The 22,031-nt window shown below is 34.3% G+C and overlaps 1 protein-coding gene across 1 annotated transcript in view; it reads left to right on the forward strand.

The window, feature by feature from the left end:
• cv-2 (crosveinless 2-secreting protein) overlaps positions 1-21,851 on the forward strand; it is a 39,539-nt gene extending 17,688 nt beyond the window's left edge. The window contains exons 2-11 of the mRNA XM_085483432.1: positions 3,231-3,375; positions 9,421-9,506; positions 12,645-12,744; positions 13,441-13,617; positions 14,415-14,597; positions 15,386-15,645; positions 16,144-16,300; positions 16,389-16,576; positions 17,643-18,055; positions 18,379-21,851. Of these exons, the coding sequence (XP_085339558.1) occupies positions 3,273-3,375; positions 9,421-9,506; positions 12,645-12,744; positions 13,441-13,617; positions 14,415-14,597; positions 15,386-15,645; positions 16,144-16,300; positions 16,389-16,576; positions 17,643-18,055; positions 18,379-18,643 (1,932 nt within the window). The 5' untranslated portion in view covers positions 3,231-3,272 and the 3' untranslated portion in view covers positions 18,644-21,851. The remainder of the gene's footprint in view (positions 1-3,230; positions 3,376-9,420; positions 9,507-12,644; positions 12,745-13,440; positions 13,618-14,414; positions 14,598-15,385; positions 15,646-16,143; positions 16,301-16,388; positions 16,577-17,642; positions 18,056-18,378) is intronic.
• Positions 21,852-22,031: the final 180 nt, after the last annotated feature.

Raw genomic sequence — 22,031 nt, forward strand, 5'->3', positions numbered from 1 at the left:
AAGTTTATATGGACTGAATCGCGCAAATTTACCTTTTTTTTTCTAGAGCAATAATAACATAAATATATACATTATACATAAGTATCAAAGGTCATATTTGATAAATTAATATAAGATCATATTGGTAATACTCCCAAAATATGAATTTTTCAATCTTTTTCGATTTATTATATTTTTAACGTTCATTCTATTAAAATACTAGCATATATTCAAGTAAATGACATATATGTATAGTATAAAATTTAATTGGTGCTTAAAAATTTTGAAAAAGTTCGAGTAATATTTGTAAATTAGATTTATATTCGATTAAATATTTGTATATGATATCTGAATCGTTATTGGATAGTAGACCAGTCTGCTTGTACGTCGTGGAAATCAAGTACAAAAATTTATATTATTTTCGCTACAAAATTTACCTGTGTAATCGCGCGAAATGTTAACAGCCCAATTACATTGTCGGCATCTGCGATTTGGATTATAGATCTGCGAGATTGCATGTAAACAGCCTACTACGTAGTACAAGAGCGCGCTCTCTTCTCTCACGCGGCCTTTCGCAAACAAGCGTCGCGCGAGCGTTATTTATTCGCGCCTTCCCTCGTGCAAACAATCCACGCGATTATAAACGATCCCGTGTCGGCGCGTCATTATTCGCGTTATTATGCACGGTGGAGCACAATTTTCTACGAATCGTATCGGGCAATGATATTCCTTAAAATCGATCTGTCAGATCAGCTGTTTCCTGTCACTTACAATTGAAAGAAAAAGAGTCGAATACATTTTCATTTCATATTAAAATTTTAAAAAATGCTACAATAGAAAGCATCTTTGAACGACAGATAACATCTGTACGAAATAGAAAGTAGATTTCGTGAAAATATATCGTCGAAAAGCACGAGAAAAGCGTATAATTAATATATCCATATTTTCCATACGTATTAACCTGCCATTTATTACCGTATCGTAAAAGCGCGATGAAAACACGGCGTGGTGTTGTGCGTTGCACAGCGCGATTCAAATATCTCAGCCGACCTAGACGACTTTCGAAATAAACGTCTCGAGTAACTAAAACTGAACGTGATTAATTTCTATTAATAAGTGATGCGAGCCTGTTAGGTTCCCTGGCTGGACATATCCTAAAGTCCAAAATAACCAGCAAGCATTAGTGTATTATAGTAAAGTCGTTGTAACGCAGCTGAAATCCAAATTCGTCCAAAACGATTAGTATATTAAATTGCCATAAATCGTGAAGCCGCGGATCCAATCAAAGCAGCCACACGATTTAGCTGTATTATATAGTAAAGTCGTGTGTACGATCTGAAATCAAAATGACCACAGCAACTGCTAAGCGGATATAGCTGTAAGTTATGTAATCGATCCGAACAATGCAAAACAACTTAATTATTAGCTATTTATAGCTGTCAAACATTTGTTGAAGTTCTGAAATATCCAAATTATCCGAATGTGTTCAATCTAACTGTATTATAAGCTGTAATCTGCTATACATTGTATTTTAGAAAATTAATACATGACTTTCAATTTTATGTTAAATAATATTGGAGTCAGCGATGTTTTGCCCATGCATACTTATGCGAATCTAAACATTACTTGATAATGACTAATTGTAATCGTAAGCACGTAGTTTTTATGTTTGTGTCTTTCAGCATTATGTAACATGTGAAGTTATAAAGTAATTATTTGCAATTAATTTCAATATTTATTAAGCTTTGAGCCATGGTTTCGGGTTGCGCATTGCTCACCAGTTCAAGCGAAAAAAAAAATGTTATATTTTTAAACCTTTACGGAATGTTAAATTAACAATTTATTTTGATTGATATATTCTTATATTGATTGCTAATACATTATCCGTTTTGATGCTGATACCGATGCTATGTAGCTATGACAGTTTACATCAAAATAGCTCAACCGTATGACTGTGACATGTCTTCACAAAATAGCTTGCAACCAATAATTATTGCTCTTTGAAATAAGTGCTGTAACATATAGCTTGAATCAGTTTCAAAAGCTTAAAATGTATGTCCATTTTTTGTACAATTTCTCAAAAAATAGATTGTTGTTAGTGATACTTATCTTCGCGCACTTGACGCAATCTATTCATTCGCGCGTTGCAGGAATATTCTCTCAGCGTTCGTCGAAGTGTCGACCGGAATTTGATCGAGAGAGAGAATCGGCTCGTAAATTTCTCGGTCCTCGTCGATTGGCTGGCAATATTTTTTTTTTTTTTTTTTTTTTTTTAACAATCTATCGATATGCCGCGTGCGTGCCTTCTTGGCGAGTAGAACTATAAGAGTGTAAGGTACGCGTATTAATAGATTTGTCGAGTCACCTTATCGTGGCGTGGAGACATTTCGTCGTGGGTGTAACGACGCTCGCGTTGCATACAAAAGACATACGATCTACGTAGATCCTGACCTCGTAATCGATTAAGAAGATATTAGTCGCCTTCGGCCGCGAGGAATCGATAGGTAAACGCGAAATGCGCTAGAATTTCCCATTAATCAAAGTGCACTGACGAGCCTCGTTAGGTTCTCACCTGACGCATTCGGAGAGAGCATTATGCACTTAATGAGTTGAATAATGCACATCGAGCGCCGACATATTCGCTCGATAACATGCATATACATATTTTATTACGCAGTTATTTCCCTTTCGCCTAATTTTTTCTCTCGAAAAACGAGAGTGATTAAACAATTGCCAATAAATAAAAACGTGAATGCCGCGCGTGATCTCAGTGAAAGGTTAAATATATATATATATATATATAGACGTAGGTATATTACATTACGATGCGGTGAAACTTTATGTATCTAAGCGTGCGAAAATCGCGGAAGTACAGTAGACTATTATGTATCAATGGCGGACGATATGCTAATAATAAATTTAAATCTACCATAGCTCTCCAAACATTTCCTTGGAATGTTTAATCCTTACGAAAAATATCTAAAATTATCCCGAAAATTTGGTTGTGTTTGCAATCCTGCAACTAATTATAAGATTCGCTCTAATATTTACTATATACATTTGAAAATTATTATATACATATATAGTTACAAATAATTTTTAATGTATAAATAAATATTGGAGCTCGTTGTTTTTTCTCTATAAAATATAAATCTGTATCTCTTAAAAACACTGTATTGTATACATCGACGAATATGTAGTATCCCGGAAGCACGTGACTAACGACATTATCTTATCGTTTGTTCTTTCAGCGAATTATTGTGGCAGGAAGCAGGTGCAGGTCTCTCCTAAACATGACACGATTACTTTCGATATCGCCGACTTTGGCTTTGGCCCTGGCCTTCCTCCTCTCGGTGGCGCATCTCGCTTGCACCGCCACCTCGGAAACTATAAGAGGTGAGTACTACAAGAACATACGGAGAAGCACGCGCACCGATTGCAAGCGTATGTTATTTTGATAGCTGATCGTGCTTAGAGAAGAGTGTGCCAACATCGAAACATCGATCGATGTCGTTTGAATGCATTCGGATACCAATGTAGTGTTCTCTACTCGAAATTACAAAATATTATTGCTTGTTCTTTGATAATTTTTTATCGCTGTAACTTCAGAATATATATACAAGTATTAAAAAAACTCGAGAAGAAAGTAGTAAATATTTATGTATTTTAAATTAGAAGGAAAAAATGCTTTTATTTTTTTATAAAATATTTGTTCTAATGTTCATCGATATTAGTATATTATAATATTCTAAAAATTTGTATAGTATTCCAAAGTTAATGCACTCGAGAAAATAACATTTTTCCTAATCTCTTTCAACAAAGTTATTTGAGTAAATGCGAATAAATTAATTATCGGTTAATTGCAAGAAACAATCATATCATCAAATTCCATTCCATCCAAAATGTGCTGGAGATTAAATCAAATTCCGCTATATTAATAATAGAGATTTAAAAACTATAAATATATATTCGTATTCACATTTTTAATATCGATCTCCAACATCATATTTAAATCTTTCATTTTTTATTTTTGCCGACAGTAAATTTTTTTATTATTTGTAATCTCAATTTTTTAAAAAAGAGAGAAAGTTAAGGAGAATATTAGTTTCTTTTGGTACTGTTACAAATGTTTCAACTGTTTTTGCCACAAAGTGCGAATGAAAATAAATCAATGGAAGTAAAAGGCAAAAAAGTCGCGAATCAGGACGCGTTAAAAACATAAAAGCACCCTTATCTCGCGTTTATTCGCGTTTCGTAACAACTGTCCCGAGTGATATTTACACGATACGACACCGAACCATGTGTGAGAACATTCGTCGCTATCAGAGCGGCGCACGAATATCGTTGCCTAACGAGATTGAATTCCCGATTTCAGCTGATTTGTTATCTCTGTATGCGCGCACGCGGGGCACCCGTCGCGTTCCATTTACCTCTTTTAAATACTCTATTCTTAGTCTATCTCCATTATCTGCCGTTCTATTTGCGCCAAAGTCGGGTCGCGAAATCTCGCGGCTCGTGCGGAGTCATTGCCGTCTCGCTCGCGACATTTTGTTTGTCTGCGAAATTTGCGCGATATCGACCAATTGTCGGGAAAAAAAAAACAATCAAGCAAATTCTTTTTAAAGCGCGCCCCAGATTTTCCCTGAATTCGTTTTTTCGATTCTATGCTTAGGATCCTTTATCGTAACTTCGCGAAAGCTATTCTGTCTAAAGAATATGTATATGGAAACAATTTGTATACGAAAAAAAACATGATTTTCTAGAAAATTATTATATGATTATCTAGACAAATATTTAAAATTATGAAATTGAATTTTCAAAGCATTTCTATAAATAAGGAAAATTGTTTAAGATTATTGTAAGATAAATAAGGAAAATATAAATATTTTTTAATTGAATCGTTTTGATTTAAAGCTCCGACAATCAAAGATTTTATCAAACTTTTACAAAATGTTGGATTTAATTTCTAATAATTGGTTAAATTATAAATTTCTTTTTTCGCATATATTATATATACATAAAATATGCATATAAAGTGTAGAATTTAATTTTTTTAATTGCTACATAATGAAAATATTTAAAAAACAAAAGTTAACAATTTTTTATACTTCTTTCTCAAGAATAGCATGCGGTAAACAGGATAGACCGTGTCAGGTTACTTCCGTTTCATTCATTCATAAATGCATGCATTCATGATGAAATGCTTTGAATATTTTAATTTGCAATAAAGAGAAGAATCTATAATCGATAATTAAAAAGATCGAACTTCAGACACGGATTAAGCTTACGCAAAAATGTAATGCATAATCCATACGACGATAATTGAAGTATAATTTTTTTAAATTTACTCCTATAACTCACAATCAGCTTTATGTATACATATATATAAAGCTAATATACTTATATAATTTCGCATCGTGATATCTCTTGTATCGATTTACGTATATGCGTTTCACTTACTGCATATTGTATTATAGAAAATAAAAATAAATTGGCTCAGAGTAAAAAAAATTTAATTTCAAGATCAGTCCGTTAAAGTCCAATTTACGCCAATAATCTCATCCTTTTGCACGCGCGTATAATTTTCGTCGGAAATTGCACCGGGCGTAATCTGCAGTTCGGTCCGAACGGCCACTTATTAAGCCGAGAATACGTAAATTTCATCTTTCCCTTCGTCCTTTTTCAAAATTGTGCATCGTACGGCGCGCTACCGGTCGGCAGCTGACTGCATCGCAGAAATTGTCGAGCGGAGGTGAGCGCGATTGAGCTACCCTCGCGGAACGTAATCGAGGACGCGACGGCGGGCCTCCACTTGTGCGCCTTTCAAGAAATTGCCATGTTCCCCATTGCCGTACTCGGGACTAATCAACGACTACTCGCGTCGTATATTTCGCAGAAATCGCGAGAGCAAAGTACGATTCCTCGAACGCTTCCGATATACGCGCCACGCCGACGCCTCGAGACCGAGAAAGCAAACGTCTTAGCGCCGTCCGGGACCGATTAAGTTTTCACGGCAAACTTATCCGACAATTAATTCTAAGCTTGGCAGTATATGATATATCGTACTCTGTGTGATCAAGTGCATTCGTATAGGTTCTTGTTCGCGATTGAAACGTGTAATTTTAAATGCGGATATATATATAATTTGTAAATTTTACAAATTTATTACATATCATCCATTTTTATTGTATATAAAGTGAACAATATATATGAGAGGAAAAAATAAAAAGAAATATATATATATATATATATATATGAAAGATTTAGATTTATTTTTATTGTGATTAAATTGTCGTTCGATTTGTCTGTTGTATATATTTTCTTAGATTTCTTATTATAAGCTATTTCCCAAGTAGTTGCCAAGTTTAGGATTGACATATCTTTTTCAGCTTCGTGACAAAAATAGATTGATGCATCGCGTTCCTTAACAGCTAATTTTCTGCTGTCGCAGTTGGCAGTGAGAGCCCATTGTCAAGAAAAACATGACATTGTTAGAATATAAACTAATTGTAAGCTATGTTATACATGTTTAGAAGTCTCTTAAATAATAGATGAATTTGGAAGAGACGGTTTTCCTTGATGAAAATTTTCTATCTTTAATTATTTTTTATATTGTGAAATTTAGTGATTTAAATTCAACCTAAAAACTTAATTGCAAATAGTGTTTAACAATTATTTGAAACTTATATAATTTGCAAAATAAATCTTTTCAGTAATCGTAATCGTCAAATATTCATCGAACAAAGATTAATGCCATTATTGTGTATTTCATTAAAATCTTCTAATTTTTTTATTAGCATCGTAAATGTATTCAGAATTAAATTCATTTTGTTGAAACTCAATTTTAATATTCGATTTAACACTTTGTCATATCACATATATGTACTAATATTTTTGTATTTTCGAAAATTGCATATGGATATGAATTAAATGAGAAATAAATGTTTTCAGATATATATATTTCTTTCAATAATTAGCAAATTATAATTTCATCAAAGATATGCAGACACAACCCATGTAAAAATCGCTATGACAGACAAAGTGTTAATTTTTTTGAATATATGCATACAAATTCTGATTATCTATGTGTATTCATTGCACGTGTAACTCGACGTATGAATGGCACGAGTTTTGTGCCGCTTTTATTGCGCGCTCTCTTCAGACTGCTCTCCGAGTTTTTAACCGTACAATCATCTCGAGGAGTATAAGAGAGAGAAAAAAAAGAAAACACATGGAGATGAAATAGGGATAGAAAAATAAAAGTAAAAAAATAGATAACGCGATTGTGAAAAGCTTTGTGAGGCTATTTAAAATTTACTAAGCACAAGTGTTTGGCTTTTGTCACATGTCGCCGTCTTTTTGTAAAAAATTGCAGACAAAATAAACGAAAACAAGAAATGTGTATCGATAAATGCAAATGAAAAAAATTAATAAATTTGGGGGAAAAACCACAAATACGCCAACGTTACGTCCTTTCTCGCACACGCATTCCTGCGCACTTTGATATAATGTGCCAATATTTCTCAAATAGCAAAAGCAACACACACATGAAAATGCTAATTAATATATTTATATTAATAATATCAGTATTAGCTCTTTTCGAAAATGAACAAAGTCTTCGATTATTGCCACTTGTCTTTTGCAATTTCTTACAATTTCTTGTGATGTCACTATGATTATCCAACAAAATTTAATCCCTTACACTTTGATAATTGATGTTTGATTTTCAGGGGAAGAGATTACGAAAATGATGATTGAAATAAATGTTTCTATTTTTATTGATTCCTGTTTAATTTTTGCGATTATATTATATGAGCCCTTTTTAATCTCGCAAAATATGAAAATAAAATCAAATGTCAGTATTTTCATTCATCTTAAAAAATTGTAAAAAAATTCTCTGTTGAGAATTTTTATTATTTTTTCTTGCACAAATACTTTGCTGATGATGTTAGAGCACTATGTTAAATTAAATTTTGTTATGACAGTATGTTTCAAAAACTACATAATTCATTGTATTTGTAAAAATCCTCAATACTAATAAATCGTAATATTGGAATCTGTCAACAGGGATTAGAGGAGTGTAACAAATATCATAAACTACTACACATTTAGCCTCGAATGTTCCAAAAATCAAATTGCGATAAAAATATTGGTCATTTCTGCAAAAAAGTGGCAATATTCGTTGTGCAATCGTTCGTCCGAAAAATTATCGACGAAACGAATCAATTGTTCTCTCTTTCTCTCTCTTTCTCTCTCTCTCTCTCTATCTCTCGCGGAAAAACATAAATAGGTCAATGGGATAAAGATAAATGAAGCGAAGTCGCCTCGAAAGCTGTACGCCACGTGCGTTAAATCTCTGAGAGCAGTGACAGAGTAGACGAAGCGCTTTTTCGAGGAGAAAAACGCTAAACTTCGTCGTCTTTCTCTATTGATAGGAGAAATAAAAAAAAATGTAAGAAGAAAAGCGATAAGAAAGGCGATATTCTCTTCTGTCTTGAAACGTGATATTTTTCCTATAGAGAAACAAAAATAAAATAAAGAATAACAAAACAAATTACGCTTAAATGGAGATTTAAAGATAGAAAATGAGAATGATTACTCGATGTTTAGAACTAACAGTCTGGCGGATTACGCTTCGAAAGTGTAAATAGAAAAGAAGAGAGAGAGAGAAAAAAAGGTTTTACAGAAAAGTTGCTTAAAGTGTGCAGGAATACGTGTGCGAGGGAACCGGGAGGGAACGTTGGTGGTGGCTCCCGACGATCTAGCAGCACAGCGCAATTTTTGCCGGAAAATGAAGAGTTTAACGCGGTACGTCCTAAGGTACGTTCACGACGTCCACATCGCGCTTAACTCTAGCAAATGAAATTAATTAGGAGTAAAGAAAAAGGCCTATCTTAAAAATTTAGAAAATCAATTATAATCGCCTTAAAAAATCTTAAACATTTGTAAACTTGTACTTTCTCATGCAATTTTACAATTACAAAAGATTATTATTATACGAAAAAAATACTTGGTATCCAATGAAAATAATTACCGTCTCAGTTTAACTATTAAAAACTCAATTCCTTCTATTTCTACATTTCAGTCTATCGCATTGATTTAGCGATAAATAATACTTATTAGAACGTTGCTAAAATTTGTTATAATATTATATTTCTCTTATTTTATAGTATCGATTTCCACCCATAATCGTGTATGTGATCGCTATTTAAAACGTAATAGTAAATTCTCGAGCTCTCGATTCTACATACTAAGGAACGAGGAAGCCTGTAGCATACGAAAGTCGATCAATCGATTGGAATGTGCTGCATTGTGATTGTAGCATCTCTATTCTATCGCTCATACATCGATCTATTACGGCACGATGTAAAGCCGGTATCGCGAATGCGTTTCCGATTTCGTTCATCCTTTTCACTAATGTTTTTTGCTGTTCGATTGCAGGAAGTCGAGAGACCTGCGAAGTCGAGGGGGATGACATTACCGTCGACAAGATTCTGAACACGAGCTGTTTCCACTGCATTTGTAAGGTAAACCACAGACGTTAATCGATGTTTAACGGCGCGAAAGCAAAATTAGTACATATCGTATATAAATTGAAAAGTGTCTACAAAGTGTCAAAAATTAAAAAGCAGTGTAAATGATAATGCTTCATAGAAGATTTACATTAAAATGAAATTTATATATTTAATTATTTAATAATTCTATATGCGTTTTTTTCTTGTACAAGAAAGTTACTGGATATACATGTTCATTTGTGATGTCAAAGACGAAAAACATTATTTTCGAGTTCTCTACATTTATGGCACGTAGAGTTTTCAATTTTTAAGTACAACAAAATTGCACAAAAATTAATTTACTATGTAGGTTGACACAATTTTTTATCGTGTTTTTTGAAATATTTATTTTAAATTATATTTATTTAACTTTAATTATATAAGCCAGAAAATAAATTAATAAACTGTAAATGTAATAAAGAAATAAGAAAGTCTTCTTCTACTAGAGAAATGTCTTTATTATATATATAGTTCGCAATTTATAATATAAAATTAAAATCTTACAAAAATGAGAAATAATACAAAATTTCCATGTATAAGATAGACTTTATATTCGATTTTCAAGAATCCATGAATATAAATACAGGCAAGGAAGCTCGAATGTTCTATATATCGTAACATTGTAACACGCGACAAAGTAGTTCAATGCAAAAGAAGAATAAACGCGGTAGAGGAGAAATATGACGAAATACACATTACATTCATATATCGAATGACAGCGTCGTCGACTTAGAAAATCGCGGAAAAATTAAATATCCAATACGGTGCTGTTTCTCTCTAGAGAGATGAAAAGAATATCGCGCGGGAGGCTGAGAAAGAGAGAGAAGGAGCGAGAAAGACGGGAAGACTACCGTTTTCCTAGTCCATTTCGCAGATTATGTCGTTATCATTGCAACGCGAGGCAACGCCATGTGGTGACGGAGTGCTTAAAGGGGTTAAAGTAGCCTGGCCTGGTTCGGGAGGTCAAAGAGAGGAATTTCCACTTCGATCCGCGTTCGACGCGATCGATTCGTATATGCGTATTCGCGTCTGCACGCATATACGTGTATATGCACGCACGCTCGCCTCTTGCGTGTGCATCTTGTGATCCACCGCCGCCGTAGCCTCGATGCATCTCTCGCGACTGCATCAACGAGTGATCTTAGCGCGACCGCGGCGATTTATCTGCGCGTTTGGTTCATTGACTCGTCGACTCGTGGCCGACCGAGATGAGGCTTCTTGTTTTCGCTTTGCCGCTATGCTGCCTGCTGCTGTTGCAGCAACGAGTGGCGTGCCGGCGTGTGACATAATTATTTGTTTGTTGCGCCGCGAAGCGATCGGCCGCGATCAATCATCCGCAATTTACGAGACATATAAATCGCTCGGACGAGCGAACATTTGTTGACTATAAGTAAGCAAGAGAATACCGACGCGTTACATTTATTTACTTGCCTATCGTAGAAATCCAGCTTTAATTTTTATTTATTTCATTTGCCTACAAATTTATATAATCTTTTCTTTTTTTCCTGTTGCAATAATTTATTTATTTATATCCCTTTTGCATTGTAAAAATGAATGTATAATTAACAGACTGAGCAATGTAAAAAAAACATAAGTGGATGCTAATAATGTATAATTACTGAACAAATGTGACTAAACGATAATTAAATAATAGAACAACAATCGAGTTTATGTAAATGTTAGAAAAATACGTGTCATATCTTTGAAAAAGAATGAATTTTTAATTGTCACGTAAGATATATATTTTTTAAACAAAGTTCTCTTATAAGTTATCTCTCCTAAGTCTCCGTATCTTCGTTCGTTTGGGCGTTACTGCTTGTTTCGGCTCGCATATCAATTACAGAAATTAATTAATTTTCAAGCGCGTTGCGCAAAAATACGCGTTATAGATGAGGGAGCATAAAAAAGGGGGAAAAACAGCTTCCTGTCGCGGCACGCCTAATTAGGCCCATCTCACACATTCGGTACAAATGTGTGAGAGAGAGATAGCGCGAGTCAGCGTTTAAAATTATTTTACGTAATTCTGACAGAAGATAAATCCGCGAAGACTTAATTATAGAATCCGGATAACGAAATCGGAGAAATAATTACTGGAACGCGATAACGCGATAACGTGGACGTGGAATCGGAAATCAAGCACGCGTGATTGAGGGAGAAAAAAATCAAGGCGAAATTTCGCTTGTCGCCGTCGATGTTTGTCGCGTGTGACTCAATCGCTGACCAAATTCCCCGATTCATAATGCGTTTTATTTAGAGTGTCTACATTCCTCTCGCGAGCTTTTTCCTCGTGCCAAAGCGTGACGAGACTGCTTCCTCGACGAAATGTCGCGAGAGTGATTGGTAATCTCGGCACAAATCACCTCATCATCTCTATAAACATTATTTCGCACACACGTGTGACGAATTGTGTATTCCGAGAGTATGAATAATAAATCATATTTATAGCGAAGAATATAATTTTCGCACATCATGGAAAAAATTAACTAATAAATATCATAGCTAAATTTTAGTTGTTCGTATATTACACATAAAATTTAGTTATCATGTCTAAATTTTAGCTATGATAACTAATATTTTTTAGCTCTAGAATTCTCCGTTAAATTATATATAGCTAAACAATATTTGTTCCATAGCTAAAATTTAGATAAGATAACTAAATTTCAGGTTGTAATATACACTGGAAAAAAATGTTAACTTGACTAAACCTTCCAACTAAATTATTATTTTGTTAATTGAACATATATTAGTATTTAAGTCAAATATACATTTTGTTAGCTTTAATATGTTATATTTAATTTAAATATTTTTATATGTTTAATTAACGAAATAATTAGTTGAAAGATTTAGTCGAGTTAACACATATTTTACAGTGTAAAGACTACTAAAATTTAGATATGTTAGCTAATTTATTTTTCCGTGCAACGAGAGATTTAGCATATTGCGAACAACATTGCGAATTTTATCTCTTCGTTTAGAAGTCTCAGAAGTTGTCTAAGATATAAGATAAATCAATAGAAAGAGAAAGAAAAAATGTGTGACTTCTTATTCAATGTTATATTATCATATGTACGTGAGAAAAAAAATTAAAAATTTTTCCCGATTTTTTTCCAGAACGGATTCGTCGAGTGTCTGAAGCAACAGTGCCCAAACACAGATGGTTGCTACGCGTTGCTGGAGCCGCGGGACGACGAATGTTGCTACAAGTGCACAGGTAGGACGTTTGTCCGTCCGTCCGCTAATTCGACTAATTATCCTAATCGTCCTAATTGACTCGAGCGAGCTCGCGCCACCGGTGAGAGAGAGGTGTACGAAGAGAGAAAGAGAGACGGAGAGAAAGATGAAGCGAAATATATGTCGGTGGCGGCAAGAAGGAAAGGCGGAATGCTTGGTCGGCGGAGCATTGTTCTCGGGGCACAAAGACGCTTCTGTTTGCAGACACGGTGATAAACCCGGGGAACTCTAGCATCACCAGTCTCTCTGTTTATGACATGTACGCTGACAGATGCTCGCGCGTATCCGTTATCATATCTTATTAATTATGTTAACGACGTAAACTTGCTCGCGCAAGTGTCCGCCAAAATCTGACAAGAAAATCTGCCCGGAAAATACGTAGCACGCGATTGCATTTATAGAAAAGGCTAAGAGTATAAAAATAAAATTGAATTACATACAACACATATTTCTACGAGATATATTTCGAGCAGATTAATCCTGTGTTATCCTAATTTTTATGCGAATGTATGTAATTACACGAATAATCGTATTTGAAAAGATGAATTAATTATAATTAATATTATAGTATCTCTAATATTTAATATGAAAAAGACGCGTGCGAATTATTCTTCAGAATTATGCAATTTCCGATAATATATATTTTGAGGACCGATATCGCTTTTGTGAATTGCAGGATGCGTAAAGAACGGCGTTCATCATGCATCCGACACGGAATGGACCGAGGAGAAGGATCCGTGCCACGTATATACCTGCAAGGGAGGCGTCATCACCAAATCAAAGCTAGAGTGTTACACGCCCTGTCCCCAACCGAAACCAGCTCCACCCGGTCAATGTTGCCCCGTATGCGAAGGTACATTTTTTGTTTTTCGCGCGCGATGCTGCCGCTAATTACCCACGCCAATCTCACAAATATTTCCCACGGATAGACTCTCCCTTCTTTCTCAATGCATTCCGCCGCGCAATTAAGGCTGGAATGTATCTCTCCGATATAACGAGGGGAGAACGATAATGATTGAAAATTACAGCGTCGCTTCTACACGTCTGACGAAAAACAAATGGACGATAATGCCTATATTGTGACGTTCTCTTTTTTTGTTTTGCGTATAAAATGTATTCTCATAAACTTAATATTGTGACACGATGTCGTCGCAAGGTATTTGTTTGCATTCTTCTTCGAATCGTATAATTACGGTTTTTGTGTTTACAGAGAGGATTTTCTCTTCGAATTTACCCTGAAAATCATGGTAATCGTGGGACAATGTATGGTATTGGAAGAATTTTATAAGAGTTTCTCTGATTAAATATTTACCACAATTGAAAATATTAATATCCACCATAATAAGATATACAAATTGTGTGTATGATATGTTCGATTAATTTTAAATTCACTATATGTACATATTAATATTTTTTATTAATATTAATCACAGAAACTTATAAAATTCTTCCAATATCATATTGTCCCACGATTACCACGATTTTCAGGGTAAATTCTTTCCGTGTATATATTTACTTTTCTGTATAGGTGTTTTAAATGAATTATTGTATAATATGCGGTTATTATATACAATATAAACCGGCGGATTTTTATTAGAGAGAGAATAAATTAAACGCGCAGAAATTATCTCATTCCGTCGTACTTTATAGGGTGCCTGGTGAACGGGCAGATGGCCACCGCGGATAGATCAGTGACAACAACGGAGGACCCTTGCGTGACCTGCAAGTGCAACAATAAGCATCTCACTTGCGCGAAGTTAGCCTGTCCGATCCTTAATTGTCCTAACGCGAAGATAGTTCGGGATCCTGGCAAATGTTGCCCGCACTGTTCAGGTAAAAGAATTTAATTTTCATTAATCGCAATGAATCGTGTGCTGAAAATTATCCAAATTTTGCGCTCGAATTGTTTGGAAAAAGAAAATCTATTTGTTCGATTTTATTATTTGCTTAAACGTGTCCTTTTTTTAAATGTAAATTTCGTATACGATAATTTTATTGTTCCTTTGATATACAAAAGCTCGATAATTGTATGCGGGTGTAATATTACGTAAAGATATACGAGATTGCTTTATTACGCAAGTATTGCAATATAAGGTAAATGCAAATTAATAACGATCAGATTTTTCTTCCGCGAGATCATTTTTCAAAAGAAATATTTTCAATGGATCATATTGCATAAACAATTAAAAATCACTTTAAATTTATAGGTCATTCCGCGATTTCTCGCTCTCCCGTATAATATACCGGAGGCGCGAACCGGTTTTATCGCTAATCTGATTATTTTCCAATGTCGCAATTGCGCAAAAACCAGCCGCAATAACGTAATATTACGATTGTCATCACGTAATATTACGATCTAGTCATCCGAAAGAATAGACATTGCCATTTAGCTGTGAAAATATCTCAAATATAATTGATACAGAAAATTGACATAAAAGAAAACTTACCAGTCTTTTTAAATATCCCTATTTTATATTTTATTAGATTGAAGATAAAAGTGAACATCGTAAAAAAATAATTCGCATTAATTCATGAGATAAAAAAAAAGATTCAAAGAGCGTTTCGTTTACGCGGCGCAGTGTACATCCGAATTAAAAGAACTTTATTTTTTCTTCGCGCAGGCAGTGCAAAATTCTTCCAGCCTCCGAAAGGCGCATGCATGCTCGGCATGCACGTACTCAACTCGGGCGCTAGACATTGTACGGATTTGTGCACGTGTTGCACCTGCGTCAATTCGACGCTTTCGTGTGTCAGAAATACCTGTCCGGTGCTGGAATGTCCCCGCGAGCATCAAACAACTACACCTGGCCGCTGTTGCCCGCAGTGTCCGGCGATCCAGGAGAGCAGGGTCGCCTGCTCTGTTGGCAGAAGAACTTACAAGGCGAGTGTCGAGCTTTTGCCTTTCATCGCGACAAATTATTTTATTCTGCTCGTGAGAGAGGTGCAGAGATCCTACGAATCGTGTGATTATCAAAGATAAACGGAGCAAAACTACTGTGAAATTTTGATACACAGCTTAGTAGAAAGCCAAGTATATTGTTTTTTTTTTTTACGATTTTTAATATATGAATTTCTGCATATTTTTAGTGGGTCATTGAGTTGGAATTTAATATTTTTCTTGCTCACTTTAAAACAATTATTCGAGAAATGAAATTTAAAAATGTTTCTCTCTTATCAAAGTTGCGATGGAATCTTATAGGGAGTGATGGTCTCGGCAAATATAAATTCTTATTTTGAACTAAGATTTTTCAACTAAGGTTAAAAATATATTTTAATGTACCTTTAAAATACTTTTTAAAAAATAAAATATAAATAAATTTTCTCAGGATTAAAAGTTTACTTGTTCTGTGGTTTAAACGTTCTTTTTTGTCCTAGGCAGGATGGCGATGATTGGAAGCTTGATTCTTGCAAGACGTGCACTTGCAAAGAGGGCAAAGTACGCTGCGCAATGCTTATGTGTCCGCGTGTGAGTCCTTGCCCACCAGGCTCAAAATTAGAACATCCGGAAGGTCAATGTTGTGCGCGATGCGTTGAAAGTAAGTAGACTTAGATATTACGCGATAACGAAGTATACGATAGTATATGCGATTGATATTTAAAACTAAAAATTACCGATTCTTTCAGTTGATGGAGTTTGCACGGTTTTCGGAGATCCGCACTATCGCACGTTCGACGGTAAATTCTATACCTTCAAGGGGGCATGCAAATACCAACTGGTCACCGATTGTGTCGGTCACACATTCAGCATCCGTGTAACTAACGACGCGAAAAAGACAAAAACTTCAGCGTGGACCAAAACCATCGCTTTGAAAGTGAGTGCATTAAATTAATGCCAATGAAAATATCAGTGTAATTATAATATGAAATATATTTAAATATTATTTTATTATTTTTTTAATTGAATGGAATATACATATAGACATATTTATATTTTATAATATAATAAAAATTATATATAATATGTATATAAATTATATTATAAAATGCAAGATATATATGTACATATATGTATATATCTTATAATATATTTTGTGTGTATACATATGTATATACTACATTCAAAAAATCATATTATAGTAATATAAGAGTTTTAACAAGGCTCTGTAATATAAATATAAATTTAACGTATAAGACGGGCAACAAGAGCCAAATCGCGGATGACAATGCGTTATCCTAACGAAACTAAATAATTTTTCGTTAGAATTAAATACCGGTGCACAAGGCACCAAATTTTAACTTGGACACGGCCAAGATTTTAAATATGAAATAATCCCATATTTTGAGATTTAATTTCAATACCCCTTTAACCCCCCTACGGAAAATAAATAAATGAATGCAAGAGAAAAATATAGATCCGAAAATCGCTGAATCGGGAAAAAATCCCCGATTCCCGATTCAGCGATTTTCGGATCTATATTTTTCTCTTGCATTCATTTATTTATTTTCCGTAGGGGGGTTAAAAGGGGTATTGAAATTAAATCTCAAAATATGAGATTATTTCATATTTAAAATCTTGGCCGTGTCCAAGTTAAAATTTGGTGCCTTGTGCACCGGTATTTAATTCTAACGAAAAATTATTTAGTTTCGTTAGGATAACGCATTGTCATCCGCGATTTGGCTCTTGTTGCCCGTCTTATACGTTAAATTCATATTATAGTAAATTTCTAAATCAAATAATATTAATACTAATGTTTGCAACGTTCTTGAAAATATAATTAATGATGTCGAATTACATGTACTGTTACAAGTTTTGAATGCTTGACTAATAGCATTGCGAAACGAAGTCTACCCTGAGGCAAGGCTTTCTCGTTTCTATCAAAAGTAGTCGCATCAGACGGAAGAAAGAAACTTTTGTTCTATTTGTGTCCCGTGTTGCAGATTGGCGACTTGAAAGTAAACCTTGGCCAAAAAATGAGAGTGAAGGTAAACGGAAAAAAGGTGGGCCTTCCTTATAGCATGGAAAAAAAGCGATTGAACATCAACATAACGGATGACAACGTGGTCGTCAGCACGGACATCGGGATCAAGATTCTCTGGGACGGTATCAGCTTTGTCGAGGTGTCCGTGCCTTCGTCGTACAGAGGTCGATTGTGCGGTCTCTGCGGTAACTTCAATTCTCTGCCCAGAGACGATTTCATGTCACGACACGGTAAATTGCTGCAGGACGTGCAAAAATTCGGCAATTCTTGGTCTGTGATCTCCAAGAAAGCATGTATCCGACATCCGACAAAATCAGGAAATTCAACAGTAGAAAAAGACAACAAACGTTGCCGAGGAAGAAAGGATCACCGGTAATTTGCATGGATTTTTTCTATCTCTTTGTAAATTATATAATATTTTTTCACAAATTCAAAAATAATAAAAAAATTAGAAAATATAAAAAAAAATTCTCTAAAATTCTATTATTCTCAAAATATTTTCAATTGTATAAAATAATATTGCCAAGATGAAATGTGATTTAAATTGCTACTTAAACTAACAATTCTAAATTAACTAATACGAGTGATAATTATTATTTTCTTTGTTATTCTTTCACTTATCGTCCCCGATATCATTACATATTCAAAATTTCACTTATTTCCAACGTAATAATTTTACTTCTCCGCAATTTTAGGCTGTGCACTCGACTGAGATCGCAAATCTTCGATCCGTGCCACAGAAAGGTGAACCCGATGATGTACTACAAAGCCTGTCTTCAGGACATGTGCGAGTGCCCGACCGAGCACTGTTACTGCCAGTCCTTCACGGCTTACGCGCACGAGTGCAAGCGGCTCGGCATCCATCTCGAGCAGTGGAGAAAATCTACGAGGTGTCGAGGGATTATGAACCAGTTGGACTGTTCGGCGAATTCTTCCACCCATTTACCGCGGACTAATTAAATCGCGCACTTTATCCGCCGCCGCGTTCGGCCTCCAAAAACTCTAAAACCCGCGGGATGTGCAGTAAGACTCTCATGTGAGCGCGAAACTCCTTGTACATTCTGTACGCATGTAGAAATACTTTATCCTAGCCCTTCCTTTTTATCTTTTTTTTCGAGATAATGTTTTAATAACCGCGAACAATAAAGAAGAGGAGATACGACGTTGTGAAATAAATAGTGTTTTTCGCGATGTATATATCTTTAAAGATTGTGCAGTAATTAAAAAATATATATATATTTTCTCAGGAATTGTCAGAATCGATTCTTGAAGTCGAATTTTCCATTTAAGTGAGATAAAGTTTTTGATACTTAAATACTCGGTAAACACGCGATTAACACGAGGAATAAAGCACACTACTTAACAGTCTCTGACAGATATCGCGACGGATTAATTCGGAATAAATATTCATAAACGCTTATTTATTCATAGAGCAACATAATATGCACGTGGTACTTATACTTATAAGTCTGTCATCTATAATGAGAAACGATGATAGACTGTTAATGCGCGGAATGAAAATGTTTCGCCGTCTACGCGACACAATATACAACGCAAAGGAATATATAAATAGCTGAAACGCTGTCAGAAATATAATCGTGCTGTTATAAAATATTGTAATAGCGTAAAATTGTAGAAATTTTTTATTTCGTTTTGTAAACTTTATCTCCTCGATATATGTTTTGCGATATTATCTCCTCTTCTATCCCTGGTAAATTCCTTCTGTTGCCGGGAACAGACCGGACGCGGCGGAGTGCTCGACGAAAATCTACTAGTCACCACTTCGTATCAATATGCATTAAGGTTGGTGAGTTCCTGTGCCCCCGTGTTAGTAACGTCGAGTAGTGACTAGGGACACACTCGAGCCAGAGTACCTTTTCATAACTTTGTCACAATAAAATATTTGATATCACGCCAATAACAATTATATACGAAAAAGCTTTTGTGTAAAAATTATATTTCTCATCTACTGTGATTGAGAGAATATAAATTACAAATTGTGCTAATTTAAAAAATGCATATTTTTTCAGAAAAAATAAAGCATTGACATATTGACAATATATACATATATGTATATAACACACTGTATATAATTTTGCAATTTTATGTTATTTTTGTAATTCAAAATAATGAAACTAAATCTTTTTTTTCGAAATTGGAATAATTTCTTTAAAAGCTGTAATAAATAAATTTAGGTTGAAAGTAAATATTTTTTTCACAAATCTGCTTTACAAAGTACAAAATTATTCTTATGATAATAATATACAATAATTTTTGTGGGCCAAATATGTTGTAATTAATTTAATTTTAAACTCGTCGAAGTCAACACAGTGTGGAATTTAAATTCCTTAAATGTTTTTGGACTTGTAATCGTTATTTTTAAGACTCTGACTCGAGTGTCTCTAGGAACGATAGTTTGTCGTTGCACGGAAATTTTATGCGGGTCACAGCAGCCATGACGCCTGGAAATATGGATCTCACGTGTGTGTGTCACGATTTCACGCGGAATCCTATAGATCCGACAGGGAGCATCGCGAGTCAACTAACAGGGTCGCGGAAAAATAGAGCGGAAAATGGATGGTCTTGTGTCGCAAAATGAAATAAAAAGAAAAAAATTGGTATTTTACATTTAATACTCAATTATTATTTGGCTAGTAATTTTCTGAATCTTATCTAGATAATAAGTTTGGTGTATCGTAAATTGAGAATGACACATTTTATGCTAGATCGTTTCTCGTGTGTGTGAGATATCGAATTATAATTGCGAACAAAATTAATATGCGACATTAATATTGTAACTGATAAAAAAATGTATTATCATTAATTATAATTATAATCTGACAATTCTCATCGGCATTAGAAAGATAGAAATTTTTACTTTTAATAATCGTGTGAATGCTGCCTTATGAATTTTACATTTACACTTCACTGATATAGCATATATGCGAACATTTAATTAAATGCATCTGCAAGAATAGAATCCTATTGAGCAATAGGCTAATATTAATGAAATGAGATTAGTATGCTCGAAATCGTGAGAACGACTCTTTAAGTAAGTAGAAGCAAGTGGCGATGCCTTGTAATGTTTCGGAGCACCGTGCAGTATTTCGGCCGATGAGCAGGCTCGCGGCATAGCATGTACATCCCAATTTAACGCAATCGATCAATTATATATGTATACACATATATTAAGTATAGATATATTTGTATAGATCGCGCGGATCTTTAAATCCATAGATCAAGAATCGTGTATGCATTCTTATGTATATCCGTGATTCCACATATTTTCTTCCACAGACTCAAATTTTTTCATAATCTACATTTTAATAGAATCGCAGAACCTACAGAGATTTGTGTTTTTATAAATTTTTACTTTATAAATTTTATCAATTCTACTCTTCAAGATTTTTCAGTCTGTAAATTTATAATCTTTAAATCCGTGGAATTATAAATCTATATTTCCACGAATCTTTCAATCTGTAAATTCACGATTGCACGGATATTTGGAATCTGTAAATTTATAATATCGAATTCTTAGAAATTTCTGTACAGATTCCTACTTCCATAGATCTTTGAATGTGCAGAGATCCGCGGTTTGTTAGACTCTTACATTTTCACATCATGTAGAATTAGGGGGGAACATTTTCCCCACTTCGTCTTCGACGACGAGTATACTTTTTTTTACATTACATATGTATTTACGTAATACATAATGCGTAGACGTTTATTTTTAGCTTTAGTGAGACGTTTTACAAATTGTACATAGGAAGACACGATTATTAAGCAAGTACTCATCACAATTTCTAATAACGTGCCACGATTTTTAATAGCTCACCATTATTATTCTCTCTTTTTATTTTTCTGATTCTTTCTTTCTCTTTTTCCTAATCTATTTCCCCCTCTTAGTTTTGTCAAATTGTTATAAAAATTTTCTTACAAAATTTTCGTATAGAGCTATTTTCGCGGCAAGGGAGCGACCTTAGTAAAACTGTACATAGCCGAAATATACTGTAATAAATAATTACCGACGAGAGAAATCAAACCAACTCTGTATACCAGGTAGTCCAAAGTGTTAGCCAATTTTTGTCGACTCTAGCATAGAATTATTATAGCGTAGAACACACGCGAGTACGAACATAATACAATAAATCAATATTATATATTCATAGATATTTGTTTTTCATCAGTTTAAAAAAATTATTTCTCTCTCTTCCTAACTCAAAAATATACTATAAAAATAATGCACAACGTGTAAGAAAATTATAAGTGCCACATCGTCAGAACACTTACGGATGAAATATTTTGCGAAATTGAACAATTCAACAGATACATATTCGCGTTACCGTAT

The sequence above is a fragment of the Nylanderia fulva genome, unplaced genomic scaffold (genome assembly GCF_048542155.1).
Source record: "Nylanderia fulva isolate GAGA-0341 unplaced genomic scaffold, ASM4854215v1 Scaffold25, whole genome shotgun sequence".
In the NCBI taxonomy this organism is placed as follows: domain Eukaryota; kingdom Metazoa; phylum Arthropoda; class Insecta; order Hymenoptera; family Formicidae; genus Nylanderia; species Nylanderia fulva.